The 12,806-nt window shown below is 40.9% G+C and overlaps 1 protein-coding gene across 3 annotated transcripts in view; it reads left to right on the top strand.

The window, feature by feature from the left end:
- The window catches only part of LOC310922957 (dachshund homolog 2-like), a gene marked incomplete at its 5' end in the record, with an annotated part of 246,143 nt that extends 233,839 nt beyond the window's left edge, over positions 1 to 12,304 (top strand). Inside the window, 3 exons of one of the 3 annotated variants that reach the window (XM_083883985.1) lie at positions 215 to 358; positions 3,414 to 3,484; positions 11,449 to 12,304. In XM_083883985.1, the coding sequence (XP_083740111.1) occupies positions 215 to 358; positions 3,414 to 3,484; positions 11,449 to 11,505 (272 nt within the window). In that variant the 3' untranslated portion in view covers positions 11,506 to 12,304. The remainder of the gene's footprint in view (positions 1 to 214; positions 359 to 3,413; positions 3,485 to 11,448) is intronic. The other 2 variants (XM_083883983.1, XM_083883984.1) reach the window with 2 other exon arrangements.
- Between the last annotated feature and the right edge of the window lie 502 nt (positions 12,305 to 12,806).

The raw sequence follows: 12,806 nt of genomic DNA on the forward strand, positions 1-12,806 counted from the left end.
GATGGCTCCTTACTTGAGAGAGAATTTCACCAATAATCAGCATTCTCAGAAGTGTTTGTCTTTGAGGTCACCACCGCATGCACATCTTTATTGTCCTAGGGATCTTGAACTAGAACTGCACCTTTGAATATTGACCATAATCTAATTCTTTACTGTCTCCATCATCTATTAATTGTGCCCTGACAACCATTCTTACACTGTATTTACATTTCAGCCACGATTCAAAAACGGTTGAAGAAAGAGAAGAAAGCGAAGAGAAAATTGCAAGAAGCTTTGGAATTTGAATCCAAGAGAAGAGAACAAGTGGAACAGGCCCTTAAACAGGCCACATCAGGTGACGGTCTCAGGATGTTAAATGGTAATGTCTTAGTTGGCCTTTCACAGTCAGCTTAAAATTATGTTCGATTGAGTGGAAAAAAAAACCAAAACAAAACAAAAAAACAAGAGATGATGTACAGAGCAAATTTCAGAATAAACCCCCAGAACTCTTTCCTGAAATAATGAAAAATCTATTTCAGGCCATGTGCTCTGGGTCGTGAATTAAAAAAAAATAAATAAGTCTGCAACTAGAGAAACAGACAGAGCAGTTTACACAGAGATGACAAGAAATGCTGAATATATTACAGAGAAATCTGTTACAGTGCCAGCTAAGACAATGTGAAATTTGGTTCCTATAAGGTTCTCTGAACTCTTCTCTCCCAGCAGATTCATTTTTAGAACTGCTGAGCTTCATTTTAAAAGCCGTTTGGCTGGAGCTTGCTCAGCCTCAGGACCTATTAAGTATGTTAAATATGTATCAGCTTTCAGAGCTGACTGGGTTTTGAACACTTCCCAAATATTCTTGTGAAACAAAAGCAGATCAGCTCATCTCCTAAACAGTGATTAAGTTCTGCCTACCAGGAGAATTTGCCTTTTGTGCTTAAGATGGTTCTGGCCAAACTTTAAAGCTTTGGTTTCAGTGTTTAAGACTGAACCTAGCTGAGATTGAATTAATTTCAGGTTCTTCAGCTAAGGTTTAGTCTGTGCATCCCTACCTAGAGTCTCTGCAGAGGCTCAGGAATCAGAGTGACGTTCAGTCTCTGCTGCACTAAGGTGTCCTGTGGTGTGTTAATTTGTGCTGCCTGCTTTGGGCACTGCTAGAGACTGCAGAGTGCAAAAACTGCGTGACTGCTGAGCAAAAATAATGAATTTGGCTTGTCTGGAGTTCTCAGCTGTGAGAGCTGCCCACACTGTTCTCTAAAGCCAGGGCAAGGCTGTGTGTGTGCCCTGCCACCACAGTGCTCTGCAGGAGATGTGAGCTCTGATTTATCTGGGCACCCAAGGGATATAAACTCTGTGAGTATGAGAGCAGCATCTTTCAGAGGCATTCTCTCATCTGCTGCTTTATAGCCCTGCACATCCCTGGAAGCAGGGCCTGGCTGGTGTCCCTGGAGCACCAGCAGTGGCCGCAGGGGATCCAGGTGTGGATTTACAGCCACAGTCACACCGGGGTGGGGACAGTGACCAGGGCATAGTGGGCGGCCAGAGCCAGCAAAACACCTTCTCCACCACATCCACTGCATCAGGCAAATGCCCAGATTGGATCCCAGGGATGGAACCAGCACCTTGAGAAGAATATCAGAAAAATCCTAAAATCCTGATGTGCTGTAAGGTCACTCCCTTGGGTGCTGCCACTGCAGGGAGAAGCACCTGCTGCTCACACACCAGCCAGGAGCACCCAGCAATTCTGAAAGCCACAAATCCAGGGTACCAACGTTCCAGCACTGTGATTAACACACCTTTACATCTGCTAGTGTGGGCCTGACTGCAGCAGTTTGATTTGCAGGCACACTCAGGTAGTCATATATATGTTAGTGCCTGCAAGAAGCTGATATTTACATGCTAATCTGATTGCACATGCAAATCAGGTAGCTCATTAGCATCTTAATCCACAATTTAATTGCAGGTACCATTTTATGACAACAAAATGTGAAGGGCTATTCTGAGTATTTTTATTTTAACTCTGACAGTCTGTCTCATTTAACAGATGCTGTTATTAGTTACAGATGACTTTGTCATTTTTGGTATATACAATATGTACTCTGAAGGGTTTGAGAAGAAAGAACCTTTTCAGATTGATAGGTTAGTGCCCTCCACTTGCCTTCAGAGCAGGAATCTGAGTAAGGGAAGCCCTGCGGAATAGCAGTCACTTGTAATTTTATAAGAAAAAAAAGTATGTGTGAAAATACTGCTTTTTTATATCATATATACATTTATAGAGCTATATATGCACACATGGCATATATTCCATTTACACGTTTATTGCTGAGCTATTGGTCTCCTGTAAGGACTCTACTTTTCAGGGTTGCCCTGTTTTCCCTCAGAGCTCAGTTACTGCAGGGTCACCAGCAAAGCATCACCTCTGTGACAGATCCTGACACTCCAGCTGAAGGGATCTGTGAAAGCAACAGTGCAGTTATTCCCTGTTTGAGAAAGTCCAGGACAGGCTTTTGCACAGAAAAACTCCCTAGCTGTGTACACGGCTCCCTTTCAGGTGTGGGTTTTTCCTTCCTGTAAATTCTAAGGGCTGTATGATAAGGGAGGCAGATGTTTCTTCAGGATTTGAGATGCCATGGATTCAAATCACATCCCCTTCATGCTAATCCTTGTTGGCACAAGGTGGATCATGGCATCTGTTCCTGTAACACCCTGGGGCGTTGGAGCCCCCGCCCCCACCCCAAGGACTGTGCAGACACAGGGATCACCAACATGAAATTAAACAGGTCCAAAGTCAGTGTCATGAGACTCCTTCTCAACTTGGGAAAAAAAAAAGAAAAAAGAGCACAATCCTCTTTGGAAAGCTCTTGTCAGAGATCTGGAAATATTTCACATAATATGACAGCTGTAATTTTGGTTTGGGTGGTAACACATGCTCACACATCCTGAGCTGAGGTTGGAAATGCAATTTGCACAGTTCTTATCTGTAACATGCACTCACACAAACTGATACACACACCCCAAAACTGTTGCCTGGCACTGGGCTATATTCTTCAGCTCCGTAATTTGGAGGTGTTTGGCTATATACAAGAGTCAATGTAGTTTAATATTATCACAGTTTAATTTCAACTTTTATTTTTCATGTGTCAGATGCCCTCATTCTCCAAGAGGATTTTGCAGACATATTATTACCACGTGTTGGTTATTATCTGATCGTCAGATAAATGTGAAGCACGTTAAAAATAATTCACTGTGAGACCAGTAATGTTTGCACATTTTGGAAACAATTTACTACTGAAAATTCTATGAGGACCAAATGTTTTATGCAAGGCCATGTTAACTTGGAGAGCACCCTAGTTTGCTATAAATACTTTTCTAAAGATGCCTGAGAGAGGGGCAAAGGGGAATACATTAATCTTTAGTCTCCCATCTTTCAGATGCTGGAATCCCAGACATGGAGATAGAACACAACGGAACCCAACATGACAGTGCAACGATGCAAGGTGCAGTATGTACCACAGCTCCTCACCTCTGTGCTTGCCATTAAAAATTAAGTGCTTATATCTGTTTTCCTGCTTTAGGATAAACATAAATTACAGAACTTTGGTTTGTTTTCCTGTTTGATACAGAAAACCTTTGTAAGAACAGTACTTTACAAGATCAGAAATCAACTTTTAAGTAGAGGTGCTATTTATCTGAGGTGATTTAGAGGTGATACTTTTTTAAAACTGATATTTATCTACCAAGTTGTATGATCTTAATTCAAAAGGGGTTTTATATATGATTTATCATTTGAAATATTTTACCTCTGGTCTTAACCTACCTATTGAGATCACAGATGTTTTCAAAAAATGCATGAACTGTAAGTGAAAAAGAAAAGCCATGTTTGCCTTATGTGTAGCTATGTGGTGCTACTTTTCCTTCACTGTGTGTAAGTACAGCACCTCCAGGTATGGTCTGAGTGCTTCCCAAAGAGCAGGAAATGAGTTCTGGCTGCAGGTCTGGGATGTGAGGAGTTGTGAAATCCTCCTTTGGGGAAGCTGAGGCACAAGGATGTTCCCAAGGGATATTCCCATTCCTCTTAGAAGCCTCTTTGGGCCACACAGAAAATCCACAGTCACCTGTGATAAAATCTGGTCTGAGCAATTTGAACATTGAAATTCCCTGATGAAAGTCCAGCTTGCAGTGTTTTTCTCCATTCAGTCCTGTGCCATGTTCATTCCAGACCATTCAGTTCTGTGTTGGCTGCTCTGGAAGCCTGGAGGCCGCTGCCTCTTCCATAGAACTGCTGCTTCTTACAGCAATCCCACCCTTTGTCCTGCATCATGTAATGGTGTACTGTGCACAAATCCCCTGTGCTGAGGAAACTAAAGGTACTTTGTGCAGACGGGAGAAGGGCTGCAGTGCACTCAGAGACACAAACTTCACTCAAGCATTTCTCTTCAGCTGGGGAAGGTTTGACTTGCATACCTCTGGTATGCATCTGTCCTCCATCTGTCAATCTTTACAGGAAAGCTTTCATATATTTTCTGCTGTCTCTTCTTGTGATTTTAGATTCATATGCTCTGTATTACAAAGAAGGAGAATCACAGCTTAATTGTAATGCAGATATATACGTCTGACATACGTGTGTATATATATATGTGCACATTTGATGAGAGCTGTGCTCTAAATATTGCAATTGGAAAATTGCTGCTGCCAGAAATTATCAAAATATTGGATGAGCACTTGGGACACGTGTATTTAAATTTGATGAGCAAAGTATTCCTTACATTTCTGATCTCTTCATGATACCTGCTGAGAGGAGTGCTCAGTGCTCTTCCAAACAACTCTGACACAAAGGTTCATCTGGACAGACTCTGGTAAAGGAGAGAAAGGTAATTTCAGTTTTCTCTTGAAGAAAAACCATGACACTTGGCTCAAACGTGTATTTACATCAAAAATTATTACAAATACTGTGAGGAAAGTGATGCTCAGCCACTTCCAACAGCCATTTACTTGCTGAAAAAATCAAGAGAAGTTTCTTATGTTACGTGTAATTTATTAACACACAGGAAAGCCTTTTGATTTTTACCATTTTTATTTCAGGTTGGGCTTTTCATTCTTTTTTTCTTTTAATCTGCTCCTAACTACATCATCCCTCCAGTTACGAGGGGCTTTGGCTCAGGAGCTTTTTGTTAAGCATGGCCAAAGGGAGAGCTGGATATTCCTTGTGTTCAGTGTCCCTGGGATCAGTGAGAGCAGGACTTGGCCTGAGCAGCAGGAGCTGCAGCCCTGTCCCTCCATGGCAAAGCCATTCCCTTCCCTTTTCTGCCCTGCAGGCTCTGACCCCCCTGGCGTGGTAATTCTGCTCCTGTGGAGACGTGAGGAGCTGAGCCACTTGGTCACTAAATACTCTCAGCTGATAAAAAGCTTTCTGGAGAGCTCTCTGTGGAGCTTGTTTAGATTTCAAAGTGTTCCTGTCTCTTTCATTTTTATTTATGCTGATACTGTAATAACTTTTTATTCCCTTTCCCTTTGATAACCATTAGTGTCCCTGACAGCTCCTATTGCTGTTGCAGCTCTGACAATTCGAGCACACTCCCTCACTGCCCCTGTCATTTGCTGCCTTTGTTTTTCAGGCCCTGGGAGGAGGAAGGGGCAAAACACATGTCCCTAATACAAAGCTGTTTCCAGGCTTCCAAAATCTCTTTCAGTTGCTCAGGAAAAGAGCTTTAGCATCAATACAGAGCTTTCTTTTTCTGTTGTCAATAGCTCTGCTGGACAGAAATCTATCATTCACACAGTGCTTTTCCTTTGAAATTCAATTAGTTCCACTTCCAGTATTTCCTTAAGACGGTTTAAAGGAAAATTACAGAACTACTGCACAGCCACCTTTCACAGTGATTAAGTCATATCATATTTTATGCTCATTTCTTAAAATGATTTTTATTAACACAAGCTGTTCATGTACTGTGTTTCTGATCTGCATTATAAATCTTTTCCATTTAGTTGACTCATTTTCCCTCTGCTTCGTATATTAATTTAACAGAAATCTCCTGCAGATGAGACTTAAAACTTTTTTGAACTTTGCAGGCATTAGAGTGGGAGGTTTTTAGCTGGCAGAGGAGATCAGTGGTGGTTGCAGTGGGGCAGAGCAGGTGATGAGCACTCAGACACCCTCCTGCTCCTTCTTCCACTGCTCACTCCTGGGCCAGCACCACAGTGCATCAACCATTTTATCAGCCAATCTCCCTTCCACATAAAATAAACATACTGGGTGTCATTAAGTGCACCTTCAGATCAATGATTTTTGCAAATGACATTCAAGTACCATTCGAGTAGTGCATTTTTGCTGATAAAAGCAAATTAAATTAGCACAACTACAAGTGTGCTGATAAAAACTAAAACCGAACAGCAGCACCATTAGCTAACAAAGTAATATTTTCTCTTTACTGCTTTCTGCCATTTAGTTATTATCCTATTGGAAATCTAATTATAATCCTTTTACTCCCTAGTCAAACTTCACAGTTTTTGCAAGCTTAGCACTGACAAGTGATTTCATTACATTTGATTGCCCGCGCCCAGATTGACTTAACTTCACTCCGAGACCTAAAAGCCCTCTCAGTTTCTCAGATTCCCTGTTTGCACATTACAGCAACAGCTCCTTTAATTAATTAGCATGAACAGCAGTAACATGAACTGCTGAACAGAAAATAACATCATTTTATGATCGCAGGGAGACTTCTCCTTTTGCATGTTTATACCTTAGTTAACTTTTGTATTACAATATTTCATTGTTAGGGGATATTGGAATAATCAGCAAAGCAATGTTAGCTTAAAATCCTAAAAAGTTACAGTAATGTTACAGTAATACTTGATAACAACAATTTACAAAAAAATAAAATACTCTGAATTTCAGAAAGGAGGTAGCAGCAGAGGCAGGCAGGCTTTCCTGACATGAAAATGTACTTCACTGTGCCTGCAACAGGAGGGTGACCCAGGGCTGCTGCTGCTGCTTTTGTTTGTGACATAACCTGGCAGAGATTTAGCACAAAACCTCTTGAGTTACTGTGAATAACATTTTATTTTTATCTGATTATCAAAAATTAAAGACCTGGTGTAGCTTGGAACATATTTTGGGGTTTATCATGTAGAACACAGGACTTTAGTTTGTGGGTCTTCTGATCTAACCAGTGAGTTTTCAAACCCAAGCTGCTTTATCTGAGTCTTAGGCCTGTTGTTCTTCTCTCCTGCCCAGGCTGTGTTCTCTCCCTAGAGCATGTCCTGCTTTGGAGGCTGTGAATTACTTAACTCCTGGTAGCTGCCTTGTGCTGTGTCATTGCAGAGTTCCTAGAAAAGCTCTTTTAAAGCTGCTGTGCAGTGCCCAGACTGTCACTCCGTGCCCGCACTGGCCATATGCAGCTGAGAGCTGCCCCATCAGGGGCTCACCAGGAATGGGGCCTTACAGGCACCAACCAGAAATCCTGGGTTTAGTGCAAGTTTTCTTAGCTCTGTTAACATGGACAAGGGACACTTGACAGGGTTTGACAAAAGAAGTGGGGAGAAAACTCCAATCCAGCATCTCTGTGAGTGATCAGCCCTGCAGGGTCAGGCACCACGTCCTGAGGGAATGAGAAGTTTTGGTACCAGTCCCAAGGGATCCCCTGGCTCAGCCTAGATAACCAGGTCCAGCCCTGCTCTAGATAGCAGAGAGGGCACCTCTACAGGGGTGGAGAGAGGCCATAGGAAAGTGTGAGAGATGAAAACAAGTCAACCTTTTTGGTACTGCTGCTCGCAGAACCAGCATTTATTGACTGTATTCTTCCTGGGTCTAGAGGGAGCCATGCCCTGCTCTCTCACTGCTCAGTTTGAAGGATATTTGCAGATAAAAGAGAAGTTTTGCTGGACAACTAATAAGGAGACAAAGAAGTAATTTTTACTTGTCATTCAGCTGAATGATCAGCCCAGATCCATCTTGTTTTCACACTCATGAAGGGAGCCTTTGCTGAGTTTTGGTAATTGCTCTCATCCGTACCCACAAGCAGGGGCCTGGATTCATTCCCCTTCCAGGCAGGCAAGGCCTGTAGGGAAAGAGGGTTTTTCTGAGGGATGTGGTCCTTTGTAGAAGCAAACTGGTTTTGGCTGATTTTTTTCTTTGTACAAAGTGAGACACCAGTTCAAACTAATTAGCCCCAGCTTTGCAAGTTAATTTATTGTTACAGCATTGCATTTCCCTTGTGTTGCTTCCTCCAAAGCTGAGCTTGGCTGTGATCTAGCTGAGGTGCTGTTTACCAAGCCTGGGACAGGTGGAGAGCTCATCTCCTGTGCAGTTGGACATTTGTGGCATCCTGTGAGACTCTGGATCCCCCAGCCCTGGAGCAGGAGCTGTGCAGAGGCTCCCAGAGGGCACAACCTGGCACTGGGCTGCCCTGCTCCCTCTGCCCTTGCTCTGGCCACACAGCCAGCTCTCAGCTCCAGCTCACCTTGCTCCAGCTGCTGTCCCAGCTCCTCCTCCAGCTCAGCTGGCACAGCAGGATTTACAGTTTATTATTTCATCCCTGCTACCCATGTTCTCTGAAGCCTCTAGTGCTGGGTTATACCTTAGAAGTTCCGTGGATAATTTACAATTACTGATAACAACATATTTATCTGTTTTCTCACTACATAGCAGATCCCACATTTCCTTCCTCCAGTGAATTTCTTCACAGCTCACACTGTCCTGCAGAGCCCTGGCAATCCCAAGGTGTAGATTCTGCCAGGGTGTTTCTCCCCTCCCTGGATTGGGTTTGCATACCAGCATTGCCACTGCACATTGGGAGGGTACATGTGGAAGTTTTGTTTTAAATAGTTTAGGGAAATAAAGCTGAATTCCCGATTTAAACCAGAGATCTAACAAACAAAGGATTCAGGAAATTCAGAAATGTGGAATAGGCCAGGAAGAAAAAAATTAAACATGAATAAATGTGGAGATGATGATTATTACCTTTGGATTTGTCCTTTATGCACACATTAAAACCTTGAAAGAAAAAAAAAAATATTATATTGTGGCTAAAAGAGTGCAGGAGCTGCACCTACCCTGGGCTAACAACTCAGGGAAGAGAACGCCATCCTGAGGGAAAATTCCAGTTACTAATACAGACTCTGGCTCACCAAAAAACTCGGAGATTTTTACTTGTCTTATACATTGTGAAGGGGAAAAAAACCCTTCCTTTCTAAATGTCTTGCTTATTAAGCCAGTCATGTGTTCCTCTGTATGCTGTAAAGCAGTATAACATGCACAGGGGGCTCATGAGCATATTTAGTGTTAGGGAATATCATTTGTACCATTTTTATATTGTCAGTATTACCCCTAGAGAATGAGATGAGGCTTTAAACTACTGTAAATCTATGCTTTTGCTCACCTTTGTATAATTTCGTTTTTTAATAGAATGAAGCCCACATAAATGAATATTTGATTAAGGGATAAACCTGATAAAAGAATACATTTATTGCACACAGATTTATTCAAATCTTTGCTATATAATACAGTAAAGTGCTATAAAATGGTCTGTAGCTTGCAGTCAGCTGCACTGAGGAGATGGTGAATATTCTCCAGAAAAGATTAATTTGACAACATCACATTGTCTTTCCCGTGTAAGTGGGGGCACAGCTGCTCCCAACACGTTAATTCCTCAGAGGTGGTTGCTGTGTGACGTAGTTAATGCTATGAAATTCAGTTTATTGCACAGCAACAAAAAAGTATTTTCATTTCTAGGGAATAATTGAGGATGTTATAAAAAAAGGAAATATTTAACTATGCATTTTCTGTTCCCTGATCAATGATGTGTCCTAGGTGGCTGCACTGGGACTGAGCTGTGGCATTTACTTTTCTCTCTTACAGGTATTCCTGATACCTCCATTGAACTTTCCTTGAGAAATAAAGGGGATTGGAAGGAAATGTGGAAACCCGTTCCAAAGTTTAGCCAGCTCAGAGTACTTTCAATGTCTTCATCTTACCTTAATTTAAAAAATAATACTTAAATTTAATAAGAACATAAAGAACAGCCTCCACTAGGAAGAAGCCGTGTGCAGCTTCCTAATGAACATGAGAAGAAGGGACAAAAAACCCCCAAACCAGAAACAAACCCCACAGTGCTCAATCCTTGCATTTCTGCTGACCACCCCCCAGGCTTTAGTAATTCCCCACTAGGTTTAAGACAAGAATTTTCATCAGCCAATGGCCTGAAACTAATTTTAGTCCTTTCTTTGGAGGCTCCCAAACGTCCCTCTGGAGTTGTTACGTCCCTGGCTCTTGTGATCTTTATTTGTGCTTACATCCAAAATACGTATTAAATCATCTCAGTTTGGAGAGTCTGAGCCTCCTTAAAACCACAAAACATTCAATTACTAATTAGCTGTTTCCTGTTCCTAATGAAGTGAACATGTCGGATTTGGATTAAAATTCAGCTACTGCTCTCCTCTGTTTATGGTTCCAGATGTTTTTGTTTTATCTAGGAGGTTACTTTGACAGCTACTGCTAAATGATAAATCACTCATATTATAGCTGAAATGCATTTTGAAATTGAAATGTGGCAAACTTGGAGATTGCTCCAAGGATCAGTGTCAGTTTGCAGGTCAATACTTGTTCGTTCCTTAGGAGTGCTCAGTATTGGCATATGTAAAACAGTAATGGGAGAGATGTCAACATTATACAAAATGCTGCTCCATATTATGATTTTGCTATCATCTTCCAGATCAGTTCTTGCAGATTTAGCTGGGTGGATTCATGATTCATTGTATAATGAATGAGAATATGGATTCTTGTTAGCTTCAGTTTCTGTGGGCATTTCAATATTTATTTTTTCTCTGGGCTTAAAGTTGCTTAATGTGAAAAATCACAGTTGATAGGTACTATAACTAGGAATATTTTTATGAAGTGCTTTTCTGCTTCATTCTCTAAATAAAGAAATAGAATTTTAAGAGAAATGTGGTGGTTTCTGAATGAAAGAACAGTTTTCCAAGAACAGATCCTGATTTACATTTTTTGAAAGCAATGCAGTTTTAACACCCTGTTCCCTGGCAGGTTTTGTGCAGTGACAAGGGTGTGTAGTAAAGCTGCTGCCTTGTCCCTGGGTCTGTCCCAGGGGGGCAACAATTCAACACGGGCTGCCTTTGGAAGAAAGGAGTGTTTGATTAAAAATAAAAATGCCTTAAAGGAAGAAAATCCAAATCAGAGTGTTTGCAACCTGATCTGAGCCATTGCTGGCAAACACCAGGGCAAGTGGTGGTGGCTTTTTGTCCTTTCTTGAGGGCTTGGCCAGGCGTTGTCATCCAGTTCCTCCTTACCCCACACAAAATGTGCCCTTGTGATGGCCAGTTTCATTTATATCACTTGTAGATCTGCTCATTTGGCTTGAGGGGAAAAAAAGATCCACAACCAAGTGCCACAAACTACCTAAGTGTCCGTTAATTATAAAACTGTGTAATTGACTTTCTTCTTCTTTTTTCCAGAAAACAGAACATACATCAAACCAACCATTATGTACTGAAGAAGCAACCTGTTGCTGAAAGATGTATAATGACCACTGTTTGAAGACTATATAGTTCCTGAGAAACGTCCCTCCCAACCTTTGATGCCTTCAGTAGTGTGTGGGGAATATAATTTGTAGCATGAAACTTGAAAGACAATTTCAAGCAATTTACTGTTGCTGCATTGGAAACTGCCGTATTAAGAAATACTGAGACTTTTTACAAGCTTACCATACCAAACCAAGCCTGTCACAACAGATCATTTTTAGGTCCCTGGAGATAGAAAGGAGTTTTAGTATTTTTAAGCACATACATGAATTATTTCCCTTTCCCATCCCGGCCCAAAAAACTTTTTTTTTTTTTCCTTAGGAGGTGGCTGAATAGCAATGGCACAATGATTTTAAGCCACAGTCCTTCCCTGGCTGTACATCATACAAGTCCACTTTATCACTGAAACTGTTCAACATGGAGCTGTTTCGATTTTGTTCATGAATTGTGGGGATTGTGTTTATAAATTAAGCTTTGTTTACTGAAGCAGATACTCAATATATATTAACGTTTTAAAAAGAAATGTGTGTACATTTTTTAAAAGAACGATGTAAAAATTGTCCTTTCATTAGATGACCAATTCAAAAGTGTGAGCTAAACCCTAATAGCTGATGTAATATGAGGATTATAATTGATGCTTTTTTTTTTTAATGCTCAGTTCAGCTTGGCTTTTGGTCTTTCAAGATGGAAAAATGAATATGCAGTAGAGTGTTAGATAATGGAAACTTTTAAGTATGGTTTCTCTGTTGTACCATATTAAGTTAAAGTACGCATTCTTTGTTAAAAATGTTCTTGCTAAAAATACAGTATTAAAAAGTTTTTTGTTTGACTTTGGAAATCTTTTAAGATTTTTTTTTGGACTGTGAATTCCCATAGTAACAGTACTAATGCAAACCAGTATTTTGCACTATTAAAAATACTTGAAGGAATGACTTAATAAAGAGGGTGGGTTGGTATTAAACATTTTCCTAATTATTGTATGCTCCAGATTCTGAACTTTGCAACTGAAAGCTTCCCTTCTCAAAACATGGCACTGAAGGCTTGTTTGAGGCAGGTAGAATTAAGTGATCACCTGTTCTCTCTTTATTTAAATTCCTGGGTCAAAGGTGCTGTGCTTCTTTCCTTACGAACTCCTGTTTATGTACACATGTTTACACACACGTGCCCTGAATAGAAATCATGTCACTTAAGAACAAAAAAGACCTTTAAATAGATCTACAGGGAATATATCCTTTATGATTATGTTTACTTCTGGCTAGAGAATTCACAGTTCTTTTGATTTTTAGCACTGC

This window comes from Zosterops lateralis (assembly GCF_965231275.1).
Source record: "Zosterops lateralis genome assembly, chromosome: Z".
In the NCBI taxonomy this organism is placed as follows: domain Eukaryota; kingdom Metazoa; phylum Chordata; class Aves; order Passeriformes; family Zosteropidae; genus Zosterops; species Zosterops lateralis.